Source organism: Apostichopus japonicus, chromosome 12 (assembly GCF_037975245.1).
Source record: "Apostichopus japonicus isolate 1M-3 chromosome 12, ASM3797524v1, whole genome shotgun sequence".
NCBI lineage: Eukaryota > Metazoa > Echinodermata > Holothuroidea > Aspidochirotida > Stichopodidae > Apostichopus > Apostichopus japonicus.
In genome coordinates, this window is record NC_092572.1 from 13,905,891 (window position 1) to 13,930,384 (window position 24,494).

At 37.8% G+C, this 24,494-nt stretch overlaps 2 protein-coding genes across 9 annotated transcripts in view; one reads left to right on the top strand and one right to left on the bottom strand.

Moving 5' to 3' along the window:
- LOC139976777 (protein sel-1 homolog 3-like) overlaps nt 1-11,362 on the top strand; it is a 37,731-nt gene extending 26,369 nt beyond the window's left edge. For 2 of the 3 annotated variants that reach the window (XM_071985528.1, XM_071985529.1), the window contains 11 exons: nt 735-878; nt 1,806-1,868; nt 2,494-2,667; nt 3,397-3,524; nt 3,781-3,864; nt 4,425-4,515; nt 5,443-5,530; nt 8,215-8,321; nt 8,555-8,688; nt 9,258-9,360; nt 10,066-11,362. In XM_071985528.1, coding sequence (XP_071841629.1) covers nt 735-878; nt 1,806-1,868; nt 2,494-2,667; nt 3,397-3,524; nt 3,781-3,864; nt 4,425-4,515; nt 5,443-5,530; nt 8,215-8,321; nt 8,555-8,688; nt 9,258-9,360; nt 10,066-10,611 — 1,662 coding nt within the window. In that variant the 3' untranslated portion in view covers nt 10,612-11,362. The remainder of the gene's footprint in view (nt 1-734; nt 879-1,805; nt 1,869-2,493; nt 2,668-3,396; nt 3,525-3,780; nt 3,865-4,424; nt 4,516-5,442; nt 5,531-8,214; nt 8,322-8,554; nt 8,689-9,257; nt 9,361-10,065) is intronic. The other variant, XM_071985531.1, reaches the window with a different exon arrangement.
- A 3,216-nt stretch (nt 11,363-14,578) lies between these two features.
- On the bottom strand, nt 14,579-22,507 carry LOC139976778 (TLC domain-containing protein 5-like). 6 transcript variants are annotated; one of them, XM_071985533.1, is made up of 4 exons: nt 22,318-22,507; nt 21,788-21,870; nt 20,636-20,896; nt 14,579-19,909 (listed from the first exon to the last, which is right to left on the bottom strand). In XM_071985533.1, exons 3-4 carry the CDS (start codon nt 20,856-20,858, stop codon nt 19,302-19,304), a joined length of 831 nt encoding a protein of 276 aa, XP_071841634.1. In that variant the 5' UTR covers nt 20,859-20,896; nt 21,788-21,870; nt 22,318-22,507; the 3' UTR covers nt 14,579-19,301. The 6 variants fall into 6 exon arrangements, with proteins under 6 accessions (XP_071841634.1, XP_071841636.1, XP_071841637.1 ...); XM_071985535.1 differs by having other exon boundaries at nt 22,253-22,507; XM_071985536.1 differs by lacking the exon at nt 21,788-21,870 and having other exon boundaries at nt 22,305-22,507.
- Nucleotides 22,508-24,494: the final 1,987 nt, after the last annotated feature.

Consider the following 24,494-nt stretch of genomic DNA (forward strand, 5'->3'; position numbering starts at 1 on the left):
TAGTCATTTTGGAGCAAGGGCTCTCCTCTTCATGATGTCAAGAAATTGAAACGTCCCAAATCTTCCGTTTCCGCTCTTCTCTCGATGCCCTTGGGAAAACTTTTTCGATGCGTTTGAAAATTTCAATGAGGTCACATGACTGGTCGCATCTTTATTTGATGGAAGTCTCGGTGAGTGCTTCCATGGAATCATGAAATGGACCACCACATGATACAACAGAAGGTTGAACCAAAGAATAGAATATCATAAAAAAAATAACATAACATAGTGTCAATGGTAAATCCTAGCCATGCAGTTTAATGCAATGCATTAATAATGCATTGATGTGAAGTTCAATGCAGTTGGATCTTCGACATAGGTTTGAAACAAAAGCAGTACTCCATTTTGTGGCATAGTGGTACAGTACCTAATCTCTGGAACAAAGAGTGTAATTGCTATAATGATATTCCTTAACTATGGAAACGCTTCAGAAATACTACCAGTCCAGAGATCAACACTGATTGGTACAATTGGTACACGATATTGATCAAACACTGATTGGTACAGCTTATACAGTACACGATATTGATATAAGGTAGAGGCATGAGGTAGTTGGCCTCCTCACTCAGTTGCAACCTTCTTCTGCGTCATATGGTGGTACTAAACCATTCATCAGGTTGGGATATGGTCATGTGACCTGTGTGGATCAGCGATCCACCGTAGAATCACACTAAAAGAAAGAGTTGTACCCACAGGCCAGAATGGGTCGGATCCTCTACTGGGGTTCAGGAGGCGTGAAGCGTAACCTGCAAGCAGCTACGAAGTACTATGAGAGGACAGCTAAGGCTGCTCCCAAGAATGCAGTGGCCCTGTTTGATTATGGTGTGGTGCTGCTCAGGGTAAAGATTAAATTACATTCATGAAGCCAGTTTTATGATTTTTGCTGTCTGCGGGTGACCTTTTCTGTGTGGAAAAACATGTGGAAATATGGGCAGAAAGAAAGGATCCCTATTCAATTTGAATGGCTGTACTAAGGAAAGGCCATACTGTATTTTGTAGCATTGAAGTATTTTTGAGGGACTTTAGTAAATTGATCCAGAATGGAAAGCATATTTGATGATATATATTTTTTTTTAAATCGTAAAAATGCTAATCCTGGTGTCACTAATATCAAGTAGACAAAATTGGTTGGTATCTCATGAAATATTTCATTTTTCATTGCTGTAATTATTTTGGGTGATTTGTCTTAGAAATGTGATATGCTTGAAATATTTCATTACATGGTGTTAAATACATCCCTCCTCATTCAGGGCAGCATATTGAAAATGCCAGTTTTTGCCCACGGTTCAGAATGATGTTATTTGCAAATGATCGTCTCGTTCACGAAATTGAAAAGCAAAGGTATCGCCTGTCGTGCATGATGTCTCTCTCCCTGCGACTAATTATCAGATTCACAAGTCAGACTTTTCCCAAATTTTATCCAAAGTTCTTGTCCTCACACTTTTAGGCAGTGGTACAAATGTCCCTTAGTGATGCATAAACATTCATTGGAGGAACTTTTGATATGATCAACATCTGGCATCGTGAAAATTATTTGACTTTTAAGATGAGAATGGAATAATCATCAAAACTGAGACACTCACAGGTTTTACCAGTGTGACACTGTCACGTATCATAATATTAAGTGGTTCTTCCTTGATGATGATGTTTCTTTGTTTTTATTTTTTATTTGGTGGACTCGCTGTCTGTGACAGTAAGACTTCAAAAAAGTGTCCACAAATATCCTATATTAAATACTTAAAATCTATAAATTTTCTTCCATTCAGGGACAAGGTACTGAGAAAAATATAACCAAAGCTCTGGAACAGCTGAATAAATCTGCTGCCTTGGTAAGATCATCCTTCTTTTGTTTCAAACAATTTCTATAATCAGTTTTTTATTTACCATGAAAGTTATAGCATGAAATATTTACTGTTAGTGACAATTCTACAACGTATTAATTTAGGGCTTTAAATTGCATGATACTAGTATCATGACACCTCTGTTAATCTTGTTCACAAGAAAAGTCCAAAGGTTTTTTCTGCTTGCATCTCACACTCTGTAGAGCTGGTCCCAATGTATGATGATTCAGTGACTGGTCATAAAGTAAATGATTGAGGCAAATTTCTAACGTCCTTCCAGTGGCTCGAAACAACAAAACCTCCATTAGGACAATCAGCTTTGGGTGGCGGTGAAGTAGTTGCTAACATCAAATTCGGATGGCATTGTAATTAAAAATGACCACAAATAGATAAAAAGGCAAACTGGTATCACCCTACTGGTGTTCTAGTCACCAATCTTACAGATCACTCCTGCAGTGTTCGGGAAAACCAAATTTTGCTTTTGGAATAACGGAAATTATGTAAGACCAGACCATTGTTTGTCCTAGGGTAAAAGCATGAAAAAATCCTTCAAAAAGTTTTCCCTGATGTTTAGAAAAAGTTATCAATGTCAATTTAAATTGTTACCATTCAGGGGCATGCCCCAGCATTCACTGCTATCGGTTGGTACAAACTGAACATAGAGAAAGATTACGAGGCAGCCGCAAAGTACTTTGAGAAAGGAGACCAGGGAGGACACAGAGATGCAGCGCATAACCTGGCTTATATGTATTCTAGAGGGATATACCCTGGGAAAGGAGAGGAAAAGGTGAGTATACCCTGGGGTATCGTGTACCACACTAAGGTAACTCTAGGGGGAGGGATATTTGACCATGGGGTATCGTGTACCACACTCAGGTAACTCTAGGGGGAAGGTTATTTGACCCTTGGTATTGTGTACCACACTCAGATAACTCTAGGGGGATATTTGACCCTGGGTCTTGTGTAACACACACTCAGGTAACTCTAGGGGGAGGGATATTTAACCCTGGGTCTTGTGTAACACACACTCAGGTAACTCTAGGGGGAGGGATATTTGACCGTGGGGTATCGTGTACCACACTCAGCTAAATCTAGGGAGAGTATTGTGGTAGGAATGAAAAAAAAATGAACCATAGGTTTATTATATCCTTGGTGTAAGTGTAAGGGGATTGCACAGTAAGGAGAAGAAGGGTATGAATGAATAAATAAACCTTGGGTATAAATGCACTAGGTAACTCTAGGGGGATTGTATCACAAGTATAAGAATGGAGAAGTGTGAACACTATGTAATGTGTACTTAGGCATTAAAGCTTGGTGGATTGCATGCAATGGATTTTATCCACAGTAAAGAGAAAGGAAAAAATAGGTAGGAATGAAGAGTTACTTTAAGTGCATGTTGTTAAACAAATGTTTTGCAAAACCTTGTTAATTTACAATATCATGACACTGTATGATACTATAGAATATTCTTCATACCTAAATTTAATTTTTGATTTTGATATATTTACCTTTGCAGATGACGGCATTCAAATATTACAAGAGAGCTGCGGATAAAGGCCACTCTGATTCGAGTGTAATGCTGGCTAAATTGTATAAAGAGGGAGTGGAAAATGAAATGGAAGCCGATTCTGAACAAGCAGCAAAGTAAGGATACATATATTGTAGCACTTTTAAGTCATGTACTTGATCATCATTTTCAGCTGCTATGGATTGATACTGATGTTATGATGGTAGTTTGATGTTCATCATTGCTGATTATCAATCAATAAAAATACAAAAGGTGCTTAAAAAAATGGACAAAGACAATGAAAATATAATGTATATATGCATTTAGGTATCTTGAAGAGTGATGCTATAATGTTGTGGATGACTAATGGCATTCATCTTTTCTTACAATCAGATGGGCGTATAGAGTTGCTATTGAACATGAAGAGTTTGGAATGTTATTGAGAAAGGGTTTGGAGGCCTTCTTGAGCACCAGTTGGTAAGTGTGTTATTTGAAGGCTGTCAGTAATGCTAAAAATATAAACAAAAACAGTGCAATACACATATATTGTCATTTATGCTTAATAATGTACTTGGCAATAGAAAGAGACCTGTTTCAGACTGCCTAAGAACTGGAAGAAGGAACATCTTACCCTCCTTTGTCTGGCTCTGCCAATTCAAGCAAGTTATTTAGATCACAAGTTAATGTATTTTATTACCAGTTTGGTTAACCTTAGCTGATCATTGGAGGAAGTACTTGGTTTATGTTCACTGGTTGGCTTTCTTAGCAGGGGTGTTAGTGTGCTTTATTACTTTATGGCAGCTGAGAGGTTAGGGGAGGCTGGATGGGGGGGGGGAGGGGGGGTGGGTTGGCTTTGCCCTGTCATATGATTTTACTTGTTGCTCACTGGTTGGCTTTCGTAGCAGGGGAGTTAGTGTGCTTTATTACCTTATGGTAGCTGAGAGGTTAGGGGAGGCTGGATGGGGGGGGGGGTGGGTTGGCTTTGCCCTGTCATATGATTTTACTTGTTGTTGCTCACTGGTTGGCTTTCTTTGCAGGGATGTTAGTGTGCTGTATTACCTTATGGCAGCTGAGGCTGGTCTGGAGGTGGCTCAGTTTAACTTGGCATATCTCTGTGAAGAAAATTATGTAAGTTTATGTTTCTGACAGTAATGTCAGTGTAGGTCAGAGTAGAGGGACAGTAAGAATTTGTATGGGCAACAAAGTGAAGGTAGAAGCAAATTCATTAATTAGTTTGCAGTATTGGTTTCATCTGTAGAACTTTAGATTGTGTTTTAGTTTGATAACTTTGATTAATACTCAGCTGACTTTGTGAATTGGATAGCCAAAGGAAATGTTTCACCTTCTTCTGCCTGTCAACCATTACACTCTTTACCTACCATGTCTAGAGTTATCTTTAAGCAACCGCTTCCTTGTCGACACCTGCTTTTTTTAAAGTTATGGTCAGTTTGTGGTTAATTTATAGCAATTTGCAATGTTTCATTTCTAGCAGAGGCATTACGTACTGTACATAACATTGATCTAGACACTATTATTAGACCATGCTTGGTTTAAATATGTGACTACTGACTAGTTATATTGAAGTGAAGAAAGCTAAAAGAGTCCGATATGGGTATAGCTACAGTTAAAGTACAGTATAGTTTCAGTGTAGTTACAGTGTAGTTACCGTACAGTTTCAGTATAGTTTCAGTATAGCTTCAGTATATTTCAGTGTAGTTACAGTATAGTTTCAGAATAGTTACAGTATAGTTCCAGTATAGTCACAGTATAGTTTCTGTATAGTCACAGTACAGTTTCAGTATATTTACAGTATAGTTTCAGTATAGCTTCAGTATATTTCAGTATAGTTACAGTATAGTTTCAGAATAGTTACAGTATAGTTCCAGTATAGTCACAGTATAGTTTCTGTATAGTCACAGTACAGTTTCAGTATCTTTACAGTATAGGTTCAGTATAGTTACAGGTTTTCTTTAATACTTGCTGTGCACTAACTAATATTTCAAACTAATGACTGATGCATTCTAATTAATTCTTCCACATGTTTTTCTTTATCAGGAGGGTGTAGCTGATCGTTACTTCCAGAGTGGTTGTCAGTGGAAGTATTATGAGATGGCAAGCCTATCCCCTAAACCTCACGCAGCCAGTAAGTAACTGCTCTACTCATCCCTCTGCCCTGTCTACAATACTATTAATTAATTCAGCAATTGCAACTTAATTTAAAGATAATATTTGAGTCCATATGGATTTTTTTTTTACCCCATAAAAGTGTATGTTGGACTCGTCAAGTTACATTCTTAAATAAATTTCAGTGCATCTTCAAAGTTTGACAAATTAGCCAATTTGCCCCAATTTTATAGTGTAACCAATAGTGACGTGGCAAAAGTGACAGAAAGAGGAATTAATGTTCGGTATCAAATGGAATATTTCATTTATTACACACTCATGCATATTCATCTGTTGTAAAACATGTTTAAGCTCAAAGTTCATGTAAATTTGTTATTTGTCTTATTTTGAAGTAAACTCGGCAATAGGGCTGTGAGTTTTCGTTTAAAGACCTAAACGTTTAAACGGCCGATTTTTCGTTCGTTTAACAGTTTAAACGTTTGCCAAAATTGCGAGAAATGGTTTTAGTACCGAAATCGGTCTTTTCCGACCGAATTTCGGTACTATTTTTTATTTTAAGAAAACCGAAATGTGAATTGCAAATACTGGAAGAAAACAAAGTTAAAGCTTCCATCCATCATTTGTTGACTTTGGTTTCTCCTATTTACTGTTCCTTTTTGCAATATGAAAGTAATTTGCAACAAGAGAAAGCTTTTCTGATAGACGATATTGTCAGCTACGATCGGCACACTCCATTACCAGTGCTTGAGGGTGGATAGCTAGGCCTAACATAAGGCTATGCAGCCCTTATATGCGTGCATCAGTTAGGTGACCTTGTAGTATTGAACTGACCTTGGTGGCCAACGTTAGTAGTTATGAGAAGTACACACTCAAATGACGAGATGCAGTTCAAAATAAATTGTTATATCCAAGGTGTTGTCTTCTTTATGTTAATCTTATTATTTAACTTCAATTTAACAGTAGAGGATATCGAGAAAATCTTTTCAAACACATTGAACACAGTTCGTGTTCAAAAAATGATCGTTAAAACTTGAAAGGTAAATTGCGCAATCCACAATACCATACGACATATACAGCCGCAGGGGGGGGGGGTCTCTGTGAGTTTAACAACTAAGATGCAACAAGTAACATTAGACCAATCACGGGGGGAGCTGGGCTCAGAGTTTAACAACTTAGATGCAACAAGTAACAATCACGGGGGGGGACTTTGAGTTTAACAACTAAGATGCAACAAGTAACATGAGAACAATCACAGTCCATTATTCACAAGATACACCTGGCTTGAGTCAAGGAATATTAAAGGAGTAAAAATGTTGCATACATGGCTGGAAATTACAGATGTTGTGTTGGACAACTTTTCTTTGTGCGCTAATAGATTTTATTTTCTTTGTAAGTTTCCTTTCACTATTTCTTCTGTTGGTTGTTCGCTTACGTTGATGTACACATGTTTCGAACTTTAACTTGAACAACTTTAACATTTGCTGACCAAATCTCTGCTTTTGCCAGCGATATTTTTTCAGCTTGTACTTGAAAGTGTAGACGGTAGATTCTCTTCACTCCTTGAAGAGAATTTATTTTTACCGCCAAGACACCACCCGCGAACATGGCTAGAGCCTCGTGCAATTTGGTACCTTCGAACACTTTGTCAGCCACTACTGAATTTATTGGACCAATCATATTATAAAGCAATTTTTTTTACAATCTCCAATTGATACATTTCCTTTGATCATGTATTTGAACAACTATTACCAAGTCGAGTATTTGACCCGGTATTGTCTGGTGGGAGAGTTCAACGTGATGGACAGGGATTGTAATCATTTCGATGCAACATCGAACATGCATTGACTGGATTATCTGCGCCGCCGCTGTCGGCTCGATATAAAGTACACTTATGCCGCAAATCGGGAAGTTTTCACAAAAGGATAACAGCGTTGCAGAGCGCAAGCTATTCATGCCCGTTTAAAAAATCTGTTAGCGCCGATTAATCGGTAAATTTTACATAAAGCTTAGAGCAAGCAGTGTGCAAGCCATTTAAGCCGGTAGAAAATCTATTAGCGCCGAGTAATCTGTTATTTATACATCAGAAATGTAGTACATACAAGCCATTCATATCGGCGGATACATCGGGGGGGGGGGGGGTGCTAACAATAGTAGGATTACGTTCGACGTTTATGATTCGACTGATCGTAAGTTGTGTTATTTCACGTACAGTAGCAGACAAAATAAACACGGGAATTGATACGCGATTTTTGCCAATAATTTAATTTTCAGTTGATATCAAAGTTTCGTTCAAACGTTCATCAGGTTTTACTAAACGTTTAAACGATGTTTCGTTCGTTTACACGTTTAAACGTGTAAACGACACAGCACTACTCGGCAAATTTATTTCGCAAATTTCCGTAAAATTGCCAAACAAATGCAAACACCTGCTTATATAGTTTATCCATCAAGGTTCGTATATGTATCCTTTCGACACGATTGTCATTTCAATGCTGCCCTCTACCATTAATTTTTGTCAACGTCCAATATCCCTCGACTTGGTGCTAGCCATCTGCCATCTCCCTGCGGAGAAAACAACCATTCTCTCTCTCTCTCTGGGTGTTAAAATTGAGCACCAGAGGTATGGTGTTATCTTTTCTGTGTGCATATTAATTTTTGACTTGAAGAAATTGAAAGCAATTCTGTCTTTGTGTTTTTTAACAGCTCTTCTCAAAATGGGAGAATATTACTGGTATGGTCACGGTGATAACAGGGATACGGACCTCGCCATAGGATATTATGTGTTAGCTGCCCGTCATCGAGTACCAGAGGTGAGCTAACTTGAAGGCTTTTAAAGATTGTCAGTCGTAGATCATATACTGAACTAGTAGCACCTATTAAAATTATAACTGATCTGATAGCTTTGTTACACTGTAACAGTTCATCTCTGTGCACTGGTATTTGAAGAAACGTTGTTGGAAAGACATGATCCTGTTTAGCATGATAGATTGCTAGTAGTTATAGTCAGTAACGTGTGGTATTTATGTACTGGTTGTAATTGCAGGCTATCTTCAACTTAGCGTACATATCAGAAATGGGCATGCAGATACCCCAGCAACATCTGAAATCTCTGGGAGTCAAGAAACTGGTCTACCAGAGTAGTAATACAGAAGAGGTTGCTAAGGAACTATATAGGATGTAAGTATTAACACTACCTATTACCCAACTATGAACACCTCCTCTACACACCCCTGTACTCCACCCCACCCTCCACCCCACCCTACCCTACCACCCTACCCTCCATACCATCATCCACCTCTCTCCTCCACCCCACCCTGCACCCCACCCTACCCTCCACACCACCCCTCACCCTTCACCCATCTCCTCCACCCCACCCTCCACCCCTCTCGTCCACTCAACCACACCCTCCATCCCACCCTCCACACCTTCCAAGTGCATAAAATATTTTGATGCTCGGCACATATTTCATTGTAGGCATAGTGTAGTAGCAAACAACAAATCTAGTGTAAAACCCTATTGTGGTTAATGAAGAAAACCAGTCTGATATTAAAGTAGAGCCCATATGTGAGTGAATAACAGATCCCGCAGGAACTAATAGTACATATTGTGTATTATTTGAGTAGCCCTTTATGTTTGTCAATGCCCACCACCCCTTCTACCCTAACGTACCATGCTGATTGGAGAGATTGATTTGTTGGGGGGTGGGGTCATCTATGTCACGTTTGTTTTTCTTTTCTATCAAACAGATGTCGTGACCATAACAGCGGTGAGGCTTATATTCCGTGCGGTTTAGCGCTGCTAAGATTAAACGTGGCTCAGACCTATAGAGCTCATCCCTATGCTTGCCAGGTAAGTTTGTTGAAATATGAGTTTCTTTAAACTAACTGTGGTGTTGTTAAGTAAGGCAGCTTGTTAAATATGATTGCATGCCAACAACGTTCATCATTCAAAATGCATATATATTGGCCAGTAGTCATATACATTTAATGCCAAGAACTTTTTATGAAATTTTCAGTTTCAGTTTTATCCAATTTTCCTCTTTGTTTTTGTTTGGTTGCACTATCCTATAAATTTGATATAACTGTTGAAAATATAAGCTGCTGCCACCACTGTAACCTCCATATATGCCATAAGTGCACATAGGATTGAATTAAGAGACAATGCATACTGAATAGTTACATTCTCATTAAGTCAGTAGTAACAGGCAAAGCATGGGGTCCAGTCATGAATTTTAGGAAAATGCATGTACTTAGATCTGTACAACACAAGACCTACAAGAAGAGAAAAGAACCCAATAATGGCTCTTTGTTCTTTATCATTGACAACACAGCAGAATGTCTAGCATCATAAACAAAACGTGATTGTTTCATCATAAACAGCTGGCCGCATATCCCATGTGAACACCTAGTTTTGCATAATAAATTTTAAGAATCTTTTACGTTATTACGATAGGGCATCTACTCTTTTTGGTTTCTGTCTTAGTTGCTTTCTATCATATGTTTGTCTCTTCTGGAATAAATTGTTGAAAATTTAATCGCATATTCATTCCATCAGCTTTCCACATGTGCCATCGCAGCTGGCTTGATTGGCTTGGTCGTCCTTCTGGTAATGTCACATTATGCTAAGCAGAGAAAGGAAGAAGAACGCCAACAGGCCACCAGCCTCTACCACGCCCTCCAAAACGGCAACATGAATGACGCTCCCGACCAAAACGACGGAAGTCGTCAAAGTGGCACGGGTGGGGCAGGAGAGGGCCACCACCACCACCCACCGCCACCTCCTCGAAGAAGAGTGATGGTGAACAGCCAACTGGCAGAGACCGACGAGACAGTCAGGGTCGACCATCATCAGGGAAACTCTCCAGATATATCAGCACACGGTGGCAGCAGTTTTGAAGCAGGGCCAACCTCTGGTGTCATTAGTGGGACTGGTGATGTCAGTAATCTAACAGCTCCCACAGTCTTGGACTCTGATGATCCATTAATCCAAGCCAAGGTGGCTCGACTGCCGGAGGCAGTAGTCCTGGAAGAGGACACAGATCTTCATCTCAGAACTTTTGGTGCATCGGATGATGAGATGGAAGAAATGCCAACCGTCTAACCTCTTCCTCTTCTTCAGGGTCTTTCAACTTTTCAGTACTAGAGCTATTTTTACTACTTATTTATGAGGAAACCCTTTTCCTCTTTCATAGTTTTAATTTTCTATCATATTAAGTCGACTCAGAATTCATGCAACTCTTGTTTTCTTTACAAGGTCACAATTTTTACCTTTCCTTACCTGTCGCTTTTTCGTTTTCTTTCTCATTTTTTTTTTTATTAAATTGGAAGTTTTCTGATAAGTTAAGTGCAACAGAAACAGTCTGCTGGTAAAACAATTTAGTCCTAACTCCTAAAGAGATCATAGCATAAGAAACCTTTATCAATACTCAGCCAGTGAACAATTAACAATCAGTGTAAGATCCTTTAGAAGGAAATAGAAGTTATCTTAGATACAATCTATTTGATGTCTTCCCCAAGGTTTCATGGTTGGGGAGTGGAATATGACATCACAAAGTCATAGCGTCTTTTGTCAAAATGTCTATATGCTTCCAACTGTACTGTAATATAAGATTGTACACAACTACTCTATTGAAACAGCTGTCTATTTTCTCATCTGCCATTATGGAAATGTGTTTTTTTTTTCTTTTCGTCTCTGCTTGTAAGTAGTTGTTGTCATGAAAGTGGCCCTCTCAACCTGACTTGAAAGCCATTATTTAATACTTGCAGGTGGATTAACTGTGTTGACTTTGAAAAACAAGAAATACTATGGGAACCCCTTGTCCATTTATATGCACATGTACTGGCAATTACAAGTACAACTACTAAGTTTCTAGTACTTAAAACTGGCAATTACAAATACAACTACTAAGTTTCTAGTACTTAAACACTTTTTTTTTATTCTCACTTCTCTGTCAACTTTGTGTGCAATACTTAAACATTTATTCTATTAGCTGATATTTTTTGTTTTGTTTCCAGGTTTGATTCATTATTACTTTAGGATGTGAGCATAAGACATCAAATTATTATTATGATTATTGCTTCTCTGGCATTAAAACAACATGAACTTGTAGTTTTTTTCTTGCTTTTCCTTTCACATGATAATGCATATTTTAAGACCTTATTATTGTGGCAGTCCTTTGCTAGGGATTAATATAATAAACCATGACTGCTATTTAAAATTGGTCAATATATTGAAATATCTCTACTGCCTTTTAAAAATTTTGTGTATTTCTTTGGCAATTTTGATGAGTAATCATTTCCATGATATTCATATTTAAAGAACAGTGTGTTCAAATATGGTACCAACTTCAGCATGTCAAAGTCTATGGAAGAATTTATGCTAGTAGTACTATAACTTATTGGTGATAATAATTAGTGTAAGGACAAAAAAAACTATGATTTAAAAAAAGAGTAGCCCTGGTGATGTTGAAGCCTACTCGAATGAAAGGGGGAGGGGGTTGGGTGGGGTGATAGAGTCCTCTCCCAGATGACAATAAAATTATAGACATCTATGGGTGCATAATGAAGCATATTTGGGACTATTAATGAGGTAACTATTGTATTAGGTCTAAAGTCTAAAACAAGGTTGTGCTATCAATATTTTTTGTTTTGTTTTGTAAGGTTGAAAAGAGGAGGAGTGGGTTGTGTACACCCCAGGGGTCCACCTCTGAGTAGTATTTTGTGAGTGATATCGCTATTGCTCGATACTGAGGTACGTGGGTGCACACTACGTCCAAAGACTGTTCCTGGATGTGATGATCACTGAAGATTCTATCTCTACAGTCCGTTGGAACGTTGTGTGTGTGCAAGACTTAATCAGTATCATCATCCATTCTTTTATTACATAATACGTCCTTCTTGCCATTCTTTAGTACTTCTAACCTGAAAAAGCAACTCAAGTTAAATGACGACTCTACAGATGTATCTGTCTGTCTGTGTATTGTGTGTGTATTTGTTTCTCTTTGTTTTGTTTCATTTTATGGGGAAGGATGTGATAACATATAAGATAACATTAGACATCCCAATCTATCATGTACTTTGTTATGTTATAAAAATCATGAATTAAATGCATGGCTATGCAGGAAAGTTCAGTTTCTCCCTGTATAGTGAGAGAATGTTTAGATTGCACGAAAAAGTGCCTGAAGTTTCTGTTACCCAAAATCCATTTACATCAAACATAGAAAATGTGTGAAACATATATGAATGTGAACGGAAGTTGTTTGTAAAAACATCTGATGACAGTTGGGGCTGGGGTGGTGGATGAGGATGTGAGAAATACCTCTCCCTGCATGAGAAAGAGAAAACAGAACAAAGTGGTAGGTGGACAATGGTGAATGAACAAAGACATTGAACACAACACATGGCTTCCTCAAATTCATGTTTGACGTAAATTCCTACATATATCATTTACCTAAGTAAGGAGAATTCAGTTTTGTCTCTTGTGCATCACCACATGTGTGTATTAATTGATGTAATAAATATTGTTAGTAAGAGTCATCATGCATGCTCTCCATTATGACTGTTCATTCGTTTCATTCAAGTCGTGATGCAATTTAAAAACTTTTCTTTTTTTATCTTGTTTTCTTGCAGCCTTTAACCAAAGGTCATGATAAACCAGCTGCCCTACGATATTTTCTTGATGCTATCATTAAATTTGCACTCCCACAAATTAATTTATCAATTTAATTTTTCTGTCTTCCATAGTTTTTGGTAAACTTTGTCGAATGAAGCCTTACTTGTTAACGATACAGATGTCTTACATTGTTTGGTGCAGAATCTTGCATTCTATTACTTTGCTGGGAGACCCACTTGTACACTTTGTTGGGAGACACACTTGTATACTTTGTTGGGAGACCCACTTTTATACTTTGTTGGGAGACCCACTGGTATACTTTGCACATTTCTGTGAGGCCTATATATTAAGCAACATTCCTAGGTAGTAATGGCAGTCAGGCATAAATGCCGGTGATTTCTAGGGTTTGTGTAGATGTTAGTTTAAAATTCATTTCTAGGGATAGTGTAGAGGTTAGTTTAGCATGCCTTTCAGAAGGGTTTGACATTGAGAAATCTATGGTGATATCTGCATAACATTGGTCCCTGTGCACTAACAGAAATATACTCCTGGGATGCATCTTGTGCACCGTATGTAGAAATTTATAATAATGATAAAAAAATGGAGAATAATTGGTGTGAAACCATGAATGTTCCTACTTCTATTTCATGGTGCAATGGAAATGTTTATTTTTCAGAGTAGCATATTAATCACATGCCTTATAATAGTATAACCCAAAATTATTTCAAGTTTAAGGACTTAGGTCCTGAATTTATCATGGTAAGCTTCATTCAATCTATGGCATTGGTAACTATTTAATTCAAATCAATTTTTTTTCTTTCTCTCTACTGGAACTTTTTTTTACCTTTTTTTTCAACTTTGCAGTTGACATTTATGAAATCTGTATCAAAGAAGTGACGATGAATAAATTTCAAGCCAAGTAAGAAATGATTAATTTATACCATCAGTGTTTTAACTCCTTTTGTTTTTCCATCCAAAATTACATTCCAACAGGATCCTTTTAGTTTATAAAATTAAAGTAATGAACACTCCTTTAAAAATTTATCACTACTGCCCCCAAATGTTTAAGCAAACACAAAACAAACACTCACATTATTATATATATTTCAATATTTTGTAGACATCTATTAATGTTTCTTATCTAATGATTTATCAATGGGTAGAAGTTCTCCTGCAGAACCCCGCAGGAGCTGTGCTTGCCATGGCTCGATCAGGCTGGTCCCCCTCCCCCTCTCCAACCGACACACTTCTGGGGAGGATGTTACCGAGAGTACTCATCAAATTGGAGAGAGATGAGGGGGTGGGGACATGATTCTTCTGATCTGTGTCAATTCTAATCCACTATGAAAGCCAACTAGAAAATGTTATATGTCAGCATCCAACCTACAACTGTTCCATTGATTAAATCATCTTTATCACAAAATCTGTTAAAGGAGAAAAAATTTAGAAAGCAAAGTGAAGTCCAGGATTATATATTCCGTAAGTTTCATATACTGCAAAATTACAAATAAACCAAATCAAAATACAAAAGATGTGCAAACTGGAGTAAATTATGTCAAGAGGGGTGAGACCATCCATTCCACCCCCTTCCTCTCCCTCCTCCCAGTTTATAATCTTATATTGAAACCATCTATTCCACCACCCACTCCCAGTTTATAATCTTATATTGAGATTATCTATGCCACCCCCTCCCCACATCCTCTCCCAGTTAATTGAGATAATCTATTCCACCCTCACTCCCAGTTTATAATCTTATATTGACAATGTTTCAAAATCAAATAGGGGCTTTTTACATTAATGAAAGCAACTTTTTTTTGGATAGATATTTACCTAAGTCACACCAGGGGTGAGTACAAGAAAATTCCATGTTTACCACAGAGGAATTGTCTACCAAATCATCGAGCTGCAACACTTAATGAAGTGGCCTGCCTCCTTACCGTGCAGGCAAATAAATAGAAACACAGTATTACATTCTGTGGATAATACATGTAAAAGGATGACCATGCCACAAGCCTGAATTCCATTGTTTCAACCATTTAATCAAAACATTTTCAAAGATTGTGTAATTTTGGTCAACCTGACTTTCCCACACTGCCAAGTAGACTTTTTCGAGAAGCAGCCCCTGCCTGACCGATATTAGTCATCGTAATATCTTCAACGTGACCAGAAACTTGCACAATGATTAGTCTAGAGCACCTACTGTATCTGCTAAACTAACCCAGGGTACAGGGAAGATTCTGGCCCCTTTCTTTCAACCAAATTGTTTCTCACTGGCACTAGTCAATAATTGAATCATAAATTATAATTTTCCTCTATACATATATCTTACATAAAACAATGCTCACTGTGACACAATAATGCATTCTTGGACATAATTATGCACATTTTAACATAATTATGCACATTGTAACATAATTATTCACATTTTAACATAATGATGCACATTTTAACATAATTATTCACATTTTAACATAATTATTCACATTTTAACATAATTATTCACATTTTGACATAATTACTGTACGCACATTTTGACATAATTACCGTACGCTTATTTTGACATTTACTGTCTGCCCACATTTTGACATAATAATGTACATTTTGAAATTAATTGTCCATAATTGACAGACTTTTTCATGTAGTAAACAAATCAAATCTTACCATGGTTTCAAACATTGTATAACTACCAAAGTCTATGACTGCAAGTGTCATGATTGTCCATGATTAACATAACAATCTGTCTTTTATTATGATGATTTACAACTACAAGTGAATATTACCTACCAGCCATTTTAATAAAGCTATGCATGTGACCCTACCTTGTAGCTCTGTGATTAAAGTGAATTGTTTCTCTAAGTGGAATTTTGCTACAGAAAGGGAAAGTGATTACGTCTTGAAATTTTCAATAAATGGAAGGCTGGCATGCCGTAAATACCATGTACAGTAATAAAGTACTGTGTTACAGTATCATCATACATACGACTGTAAAGTAGGCACTGTGTAAACACAATGTACAGTAAAATGTACTGCGTTACAGTATCATCATACATACTACTGTAAAGGACACCATATAAACACCATGTACAGTAATAAAGTACTGCGTTACAGTATCATAAAGTACACACAGTGTAAATACCATGTACAGTAATAAAGTACTGCGTTACAGTATCATCATACATATGACTGTAAAGTACACACAGTGTAAATACCATGTACAGTAATAAAGTACTGTGTTACAGTATCATCATACATATGACTGTAAAGGACACACCATGTAAATACCATGTACAGTAATAACGTACTGTGTTACAGTATCATCATACATATGACTGTTAAGGACACACCATGTTAACACCATGTACAGTAATAAAGTACTGTGTTACAGTATCATCATACATATGACTGTTAAGGACACACCATGTTAACACCATGTACAGTAATAAAGTACTGTGTTACAGTATCATCATACATATGACTGTTAAGGACACACCATGTTAACACCATGTGCAGTATTAGAGTACTGCGTTACAGTATCATCATACATACGACTGTAAATGCCACAGGTGTATTATTTATGGATAACATTGAAGGGAATTTTAGTTTTGGTATTTTAGGGTTACTGGCCAAGAAAAGAAATAATATTACAAACTGTTAATTATGCTACATGCTCTTTTCATTCTAAATTGATGATGTCGATGATGATGTTGTTCGGAATATTTAATGTTAATGCATTGTTGTGTTTTTTAATTAATTTTCAATATCTAAAACCCAATCAGCACACTCCTTAACTTCTCATCTTTGTATGGGCTGATCCAATTTTGTTTGAGCATATAATACAAGTAGAGAACAAATTTGTAGCATATAAGTGCTATGACAGTAGAAAGAAAAATTCTCGGAGGGTCCGTCGAGAGCAGTGGGTCCAGGTCACAGCATACGGCAGGACCCTCCATGTCCCCATTTTAAAGGGAAACTCCCTAAGTTCAGATTATTTTGTCGTGTGTCAGGAAAACCTGGGACCTGTATTGACATAATTTCCATTTGGGGAAACTTCAGATGTTTAAGGCACATTTACGTGTCAAAAAGGCATCAAAGGATAGTACATACTGTAGTATGACAGCTGATTTAATCCCACTATTAAAGGTTATCACTACTGGCTCCAAATTTTAGCACACTAGCAGCTTCTCAAACTTTCTTTACTACTGTAGAGGCTTTCATCCTTAAAAAAGTATTTCCCAGCTATTGAGGAAATAGTCAAATTTAGACAGTTAAATTATCTCAGGATGGGGTAAACTACTTTTTTACAGTGGCAGTTAAAATGTTGATTGAAATTTGAGCATGTTTCGCGGCTATACTTATGACCATTATTAAACAAGAAACATATTAAACACGCTCACAAAAATTAATAATAATTTGACCTACTATGATAATGTATAGCAGCCTCTAGAAATTAGCACACATTGCATAGTGGTAATCCAATGAACAGTCGATTAAAAAAAGACATTTAGTATGTGGAATGTCTGATTCATATATATAAAAAAAAATTGAATCAATAACAAATTAGTCAAGAAAGAATTTGGTGGTAATAATAATGAATAATCGATCAAAATATGATCAGGAATTACAAAAGGCATCAACAACAAGAGTACGGCATACAAACAAAACAAACATGAAACATCATCCTCTCGAACACCCTCCCCATCCTCCCGACCACCCTCCCCACCTCCTCCTCCATCCCAACTCCTTGTCACCAATTAACTTTCCCGTACATACAGAATCATCCTTTATAAAATATTAGAAAAAATGCAGAATACACTCTTCAATACCCCTGTGAAACAAATTTATGCAATAACTTTTAAGTAAAAAAAAACAATAGTAGCCTATATGACACACAAACGCACATGTATACACAAGGACACTATGACGATAAGAATCAATTTTAATTTACTGTACTTTTCACTGTTTCCAAACTCCAATACCACTGAAGTTCACACCCAAACATGTACACAACATTTAGGAGGCTTTAGTTTAAATTGGAAGACTGCACTATCATTTATTAATTTTGAAACAAAGCCTCCCACTTTCTTTTTAAAGCAAAATCTTTCAGCTGCGTAGTCGCCACTAATATTAGGATATCTTTGATGAAACTTACGTTACACACATGTGTACATGCTACAAGCCAAAGTAACATTATACACTTGAAACTTAGGTTACACAAATGTACAGTATATACTAGCTATGTACAAGCCAAAGTATGGTTACACACTTGAAACTGACGTTACACACATGTTGTACTTGCTACAAGCCAAAGTAATGTTACACACTTGAAACTTATGTTACACACATGTTGAACTTGCTACAAACCAAAGTAACATTACACTCTTGAAACTTACGTTACACACATGTTGTACTTGCTACAATCCAAACTTCCAAAATAAGACTAGGGAGCACGGCTTTGGAAAAGTAGCTGTTACCGTTAATGTTGTTGCTATTAATATAATTAAGTTCCCTTTAATACGGACATGGCACACGCCAGGTGTGGGGCAAATCATGAGAGGCTTTCATATGATTCTTTGACTGTATTTCCTTTCTTTTTTTGGAGGGGGAATGAAGGGGGCGGGTTGCGTTGGGATATACTGTATACCATTCTGGTCCGGCATTCAAATTGACTACAAACTGGAAAATCTCAAGAGAATAGCCTTGCATTGTGTTCTACTTTGATAAATCATTTTCAGTTTTTAATATTTCAGATTCTTCAATGCTTTATTAATGTTCTACAATATTGTCCAACCTATACAAAGAAAGACTGATCTTTTGCTGTTCTCAAGACAGTAAACTCTTGAATCTCCTTCCAATAAATCAAGCCAACAAATCTAACTGTGCTTTCCAAAACATTTGCAACTATATATCTATCAAAAAAAATAACTTTTGTATAAACAAACAAAAACCCTGACCATACCTGTAAATCTCTATAACAGTGTACGATCTGTTCTGCATCTTACAGCATGTTGCAAACATGTATATTCCTTTATAGTACTAGTCTTCTACAGTAGGCTACACTGTACACTTCTAAACTTAACTCATTGAATTGCCATTTTTTTGTGCTTTTTCAAAACACCACATAATGAAGTATAAATACTGTATACAAACCACTGCAATGGGTTTTTTTGTTTGTTTTTTGGTCAGCCACTAGTCGTTCCCAAATCTCCATTCGATACAAGTTTTCTCTGTTTCACGCCTACTTTGGACGTCCCGTTGACGCCGTTCTGCGGTATGGTGTTGCCGTTCACGATGGCGCTCTTCTTCTTCCAGTTCCTGTACATCTTGCTGTACTTGTAGAATGCGAATCGAAAGATCCCTATCATGAAGCACCACGATACCAAGTACATCCCCATACCGCCCATCCTGAAAAACTTTGTCGGTTTGGGGTTGAAGTAGTGCGTGTAGAGTAGATACGTGCCCAGACAGGTACGGCAGAAGAAGAAAGTGGCCACGAAGAGGAAGTCGTTGACCTCGTAGTACCACGTCCCCGAGTGGCCCGTCTCTCTCATGAACCAACGGAACTGAAGCAGAGGGTTGCTGATCTCGGAACCAAAGATGGCGGCGTTCACCTCTGTGCCCGAGATGCCCCAGCTCAAGGATACCACCATGGCGACGATAGAGAGGACGTGGTGAAGCAACATGAGAGGGCTCTCCTGACCCCAGAACCAGAGACACCATCCAAAATCGAATAGAAAGTATCCGAGACAGAGCATCAGAGTGAGGACTTCATAGACAGTGTTGGGACCACCTAGATGGCAGATGATGAAGGAAGGAGATGAAGGGAGAGTTAATCATGCTTGCTTTGAGCATTAATTACTGAGTGTTTAATGTGTGATTAACTATTACTAAGTCTCATTAATGAGTGACTGAGTGATTAATTTACGGAGTGTTAGCTCAGTGGTTAACGCCGGTGCCTTTCAATCATAAGGTCCCCAGTTCGAGTCACTCCCAGATTAATGTATATCGTTCAGTTACAGAGTTGTTGACAATTGACAATTCATAATCATGGACGTTAAATATGAATGTAAGAGACTGACTTGGGTCAGCTTGCGGCTTTGATAAGCCAATGAGGCTTCTTCGCGAGTTCCTGCTTGCAGGAGGATCTAAAATACATACATACATACATACTGTACATGTGGATTACTGTATGTAGGTTACACAGAATCAGAGGATGTGTACTGAGGATGACCCTGAGGTCACAACAGAATCCACCTTGATGGAGGGCCATAGGACAGACAAGGGGAACCATGCTTGCTGTAAGGTTAATTGTGGATTGGGTCCATAGAATATTTCATTTCATTATTATTTTCATGTTTATTATTTTTGTTTATTTTTTTTACCGCATGCGATAAATCAAGCTCCTCGCAGTCACCTTTTGGGTGCAATCGCACTCTCACGTGCCTCAATAGCAAAGGTTTTTTATTTGCAAACGGCTTGTTTATAACTACTGGATCTATAGCTTTATAATACAAACCTGGATCGGTAAAAAGCCAAGGGTTGAAGTAGACTCCAAAGACAAAACTCATGCCGGTGATGATGACCGCATGGGTGAGGGTCACCACTCGACAGTGCCACTCATAGCTACGGGAAGGACTCTTCAAGCAGAGGATGTTGTAATAGGCAAACCAAAAGAACATTGACGATATCACACCGAGAATCAGTCTGTGCGGTGGAGAGGTGTCGAACATGAACTCCATGATGGTAATTGTCTCCTCGTTGCGGGAGGACTTCAAACCTTGAATTAATAAAAGGGGGGGGGGGGGGAGAAATAACATTCAATACTGAACAAAGCACATGTATACAACTGGACATTTAGTGAATGAAAACTATATAAAAAATCGAACTGCTTGTCCAATGTTCAAAGTTGATGAGCTGGGATGCATTTATGTGACTTTTTGTGGAGTTCTAAGCCCATAAACAAAATCTGATTGATTCATATAAATATACTTTTGTTATTAAAAACAGTATGGATTACTTTACGGTAAAAAACAGCTACACATTAAATGGGTTTGAACATTATGTCCCAATACACAGATCTGTGGCATCAGGCCATGCACCCCTGAACGACACTGTTTTTCCTAATGATATTGAGTGTGCAAAACTTTCCTTTCATGATTTGGAAGATCTGTGTAACAAAATTCAAACTCCATTACCACAATTGTTGTAATTAAAATGGAAGGATATTATCGAATGGTTCTCACCCAAAAATTTACCAAATTACGACAAATTGCATGAACAAAGAGGCAAGTAGGGTCCAAGGGCATGAGAAGAGAATGACTTCAAACACAAAAATGGTATGAGAGAATGTGTACACTCTGAGGGTCAGTGAAGCTCTGCCGTCCTTCTTTATTCTAGCATACAGAAACACTGGTTTAGCTATTTATAAAACACAAGCTTGATAGGGCCTACCAAATTCTGCCATAGATATAAGGAATGAATTGAATTGAACATCTGGTCAACATAATGTAAATTGACATACTGTGTATACCAATCATGTACAACATGCCCAGTGCAGCTGTATAAGTAATGACTTAACCCTACACTCTCACTAAAATGCAACAAAAATCACATAGCTAAACAGGCCTAGGCTAGTAATATTACTAGGCCAGGAATTAACAGTACTTACTTAGGCTTACTTAGCCTCGTAGCAATCACAGGCATTCCCAAGAAAATCCTGGAAGGAGCTTACCAGAAATAGGATAAAGTATACTGCAAAATGTTGAAAAGGAACACACCATTTAAAAAATGTTCAGACTCAAATCAGCATTCATTTAAGCTACAGTATTGCCTTTGGCTTCATTCTTGTGTAAAAACATTGCAAAGCTAACAAACTTCTAATTTGTTTTACATTCCATTGCTATAAAGGTGCCACAAATAGTTTCATTATAGGTTCCAAAAAAAATCTCTCGACTATTTTCAGTGATAAATGCCGAATAGCCTTAATTAGGCGTATCTAGTTTAGGACAAGCATTGTTAGCATAGGTCTAACTCTAAAGAGTAAAGTTAATAGGATATCATACAGTCCAGTACAGTTAGCCACCGTAGCTTTAACTTTAACAAGTTAGTATATACCTAGCCTAGCCTAGAATACCTGTAACATAACTGATGAGCACTTCGCTGCAACATAAAATGAATTGATTCACGTTTGCTGATTACCCGAAAACGCCTACACGTATTTCCCTGCTAATTTTCAGTTTTTTTGCGTTTTCTACACTTGATTACCGGTCTACAATTTAGCCAGCAACAGCGCGCTGATAAAACAGTAGCAGCTCCCTGGTTGAACAGTTCAGTGTACACACACACTAGTACTGTACGTAGCAACGTACCGGTACCAAGTTAGCCTCATTGAAGGTAGCAGCCACTAAGAGCAGCCACTAAGGAAAAACATGACAAACAGTACTTCTAGGTATGGAACGCCAAAAGGAATACCGGTGGCGCTACTACCCTAAATCGGAGAGAGCCTTATAAGGCTCTGAAATCGGAGGTGCTACTACTCTAAACTCGAGGTGCTACTACCCTAAGCAGGAGGTGATACTACTCTAAACAGAAGGTGCTCCCTGTATGCTTCAGTACACTGTGGTGTACCTTACCACGCTGTGGACTGGTGGCCCCCTGAATTTTTTCGATTAATTTGAGCTATCGACCTAGTTGAGAGGTTCAATGAGCACCACATTAATGTAGATTGTTAATGAGTGCGTGTGTCGGTGGATGAGGGTATGTGTCCAATTTTTGGCCGAAACACATTGTGGTAGATTTGTATTAACTTACTATTAACTACTTAGCTACCCCGCCCCGTATACACGTTTTAACTCGCTTATAATTTAGCCCTTTAATAGATAGACTCACAAATACCACCATTCTTTAGTGTGATTTCTTGTTGTGTTTTATAACGGGAATACTACATACATTGGTGACGAAAGTTTCTTTCCAGTGTTATTTTTTGGTTTTGTCAAAATGTCTCGGCTTTTTGGAAAATTAGACGAGTTTAACGGGAAGGAGGAGTGGACCCAGTATGTGGAAAGACTGAACCGATTCTTTACCGCGAACGATATTACCGAGGAAACCAACAAACAATCAATTTTCTTGTGTTTAGTTGGGGTGGATGCCTACCAATTGTTGAGGAATATGGTACCCCCGGAAAAAAAACCTGGAAACAAAACGTTAACGGAATTGCGTATCAATTGGTTTTGTATAAGTGTAATTGAGGGCGTATTACCCAAGTGTTATGATTGTACAGAGAGCACCCCTGGTGCTTTGAATCTTTCAATTTACACAGAATAACCACTCTTAATAAGCAAGCCAAGTTTAATATGGCTATATGAAGTCAGTTATAACTGGATAAGTAATTAATCTATAGATATGCAGATAAAGATTTATCTGGCCATATAAAGCCAAATACAGGGGCGGCGATTAGTTTCAAATATTGGGGGACATTTGCTCGGATGCAGGCGCGTAGCAACTTTCATCCCCCAAATTGTTCGTGCGCTGGTTTTGATAGCCCCCCAGATCACCGGAAATGGCACTTCTCAGGCTTGAAAATGACCAACCAGATGTACACTTTTGCCTGAGAACCAAGTTTTTCCAAATAGTTTTTTTTCCATCCATAACCTTTTTAAAGATTGTCACGAGTCACACATCATGTTCGACCACATTGCATCTCATGTGGATCATTGCTTTCGTAGCTAATACTACGTAACGGCCCACAATAGCCGTCAGCCCCACTTTTCAAGGTTTTAAGCCCATTATTTGTTCAAAATTTGAAAAATGAATTCACTTCAAAACATACCCATAATGTTGCACAAAATTCATCTATGGACAACCAATAAAGATAAACCACCTTCAACCCCTAAAAGACCGGACAAAATTGCACGAGTAGATGAAGTAAGATGAAGAATGTTGGTCAGGGAATTTTCGAAAATTCAGACACAGTTAATTTATTGATGTACAAATATTAAAACCTCTTATAACGGCTACTATAAAACTTCGATATCATAAAAAAATACCAAAAAATATGCTCGAGTGGGGGCGGTCTCCCCCTTCGCCCCCCTCCCTTGGTTATGCGCCTTCGGTTAGAAATCTTGTAAGAAACAGGCCAAATGGAAACCCAGTGAACCCATATCGATGTGGATCATATATATGATTGTACGTACTTACACTCATACGCAAGAGATGTACAGACATTATGATAATAATCACGAGTGACAACATGCTTTACGGTCACAGGTCACAGAAACGACCACGAAGAGTCATTTACCTCATGCAGCAGTGTTGGATGAAGTTTTAGCCACCGCCAAATATGATTTGGTTAAATAACCTCAACGCATTATTTTCAA

Bases quoted from the DNA above. Each gene is read 5' to 3' on its own strand.
- LOC139976778 (XM_071985533.1), bottom strand. From the start codon at position 20,858: ATGGAGTTCATGTTCGACACCTCTCCACCGCACAGACTGATTCTCGGT. The intron at 19,910-20,635 runs GTTTGTATTATA...TCTGCCATCTAG, and splicing joins TTGGCTTTTTACCGATCCAG to GTGGTCCCAACACTGTCTAT.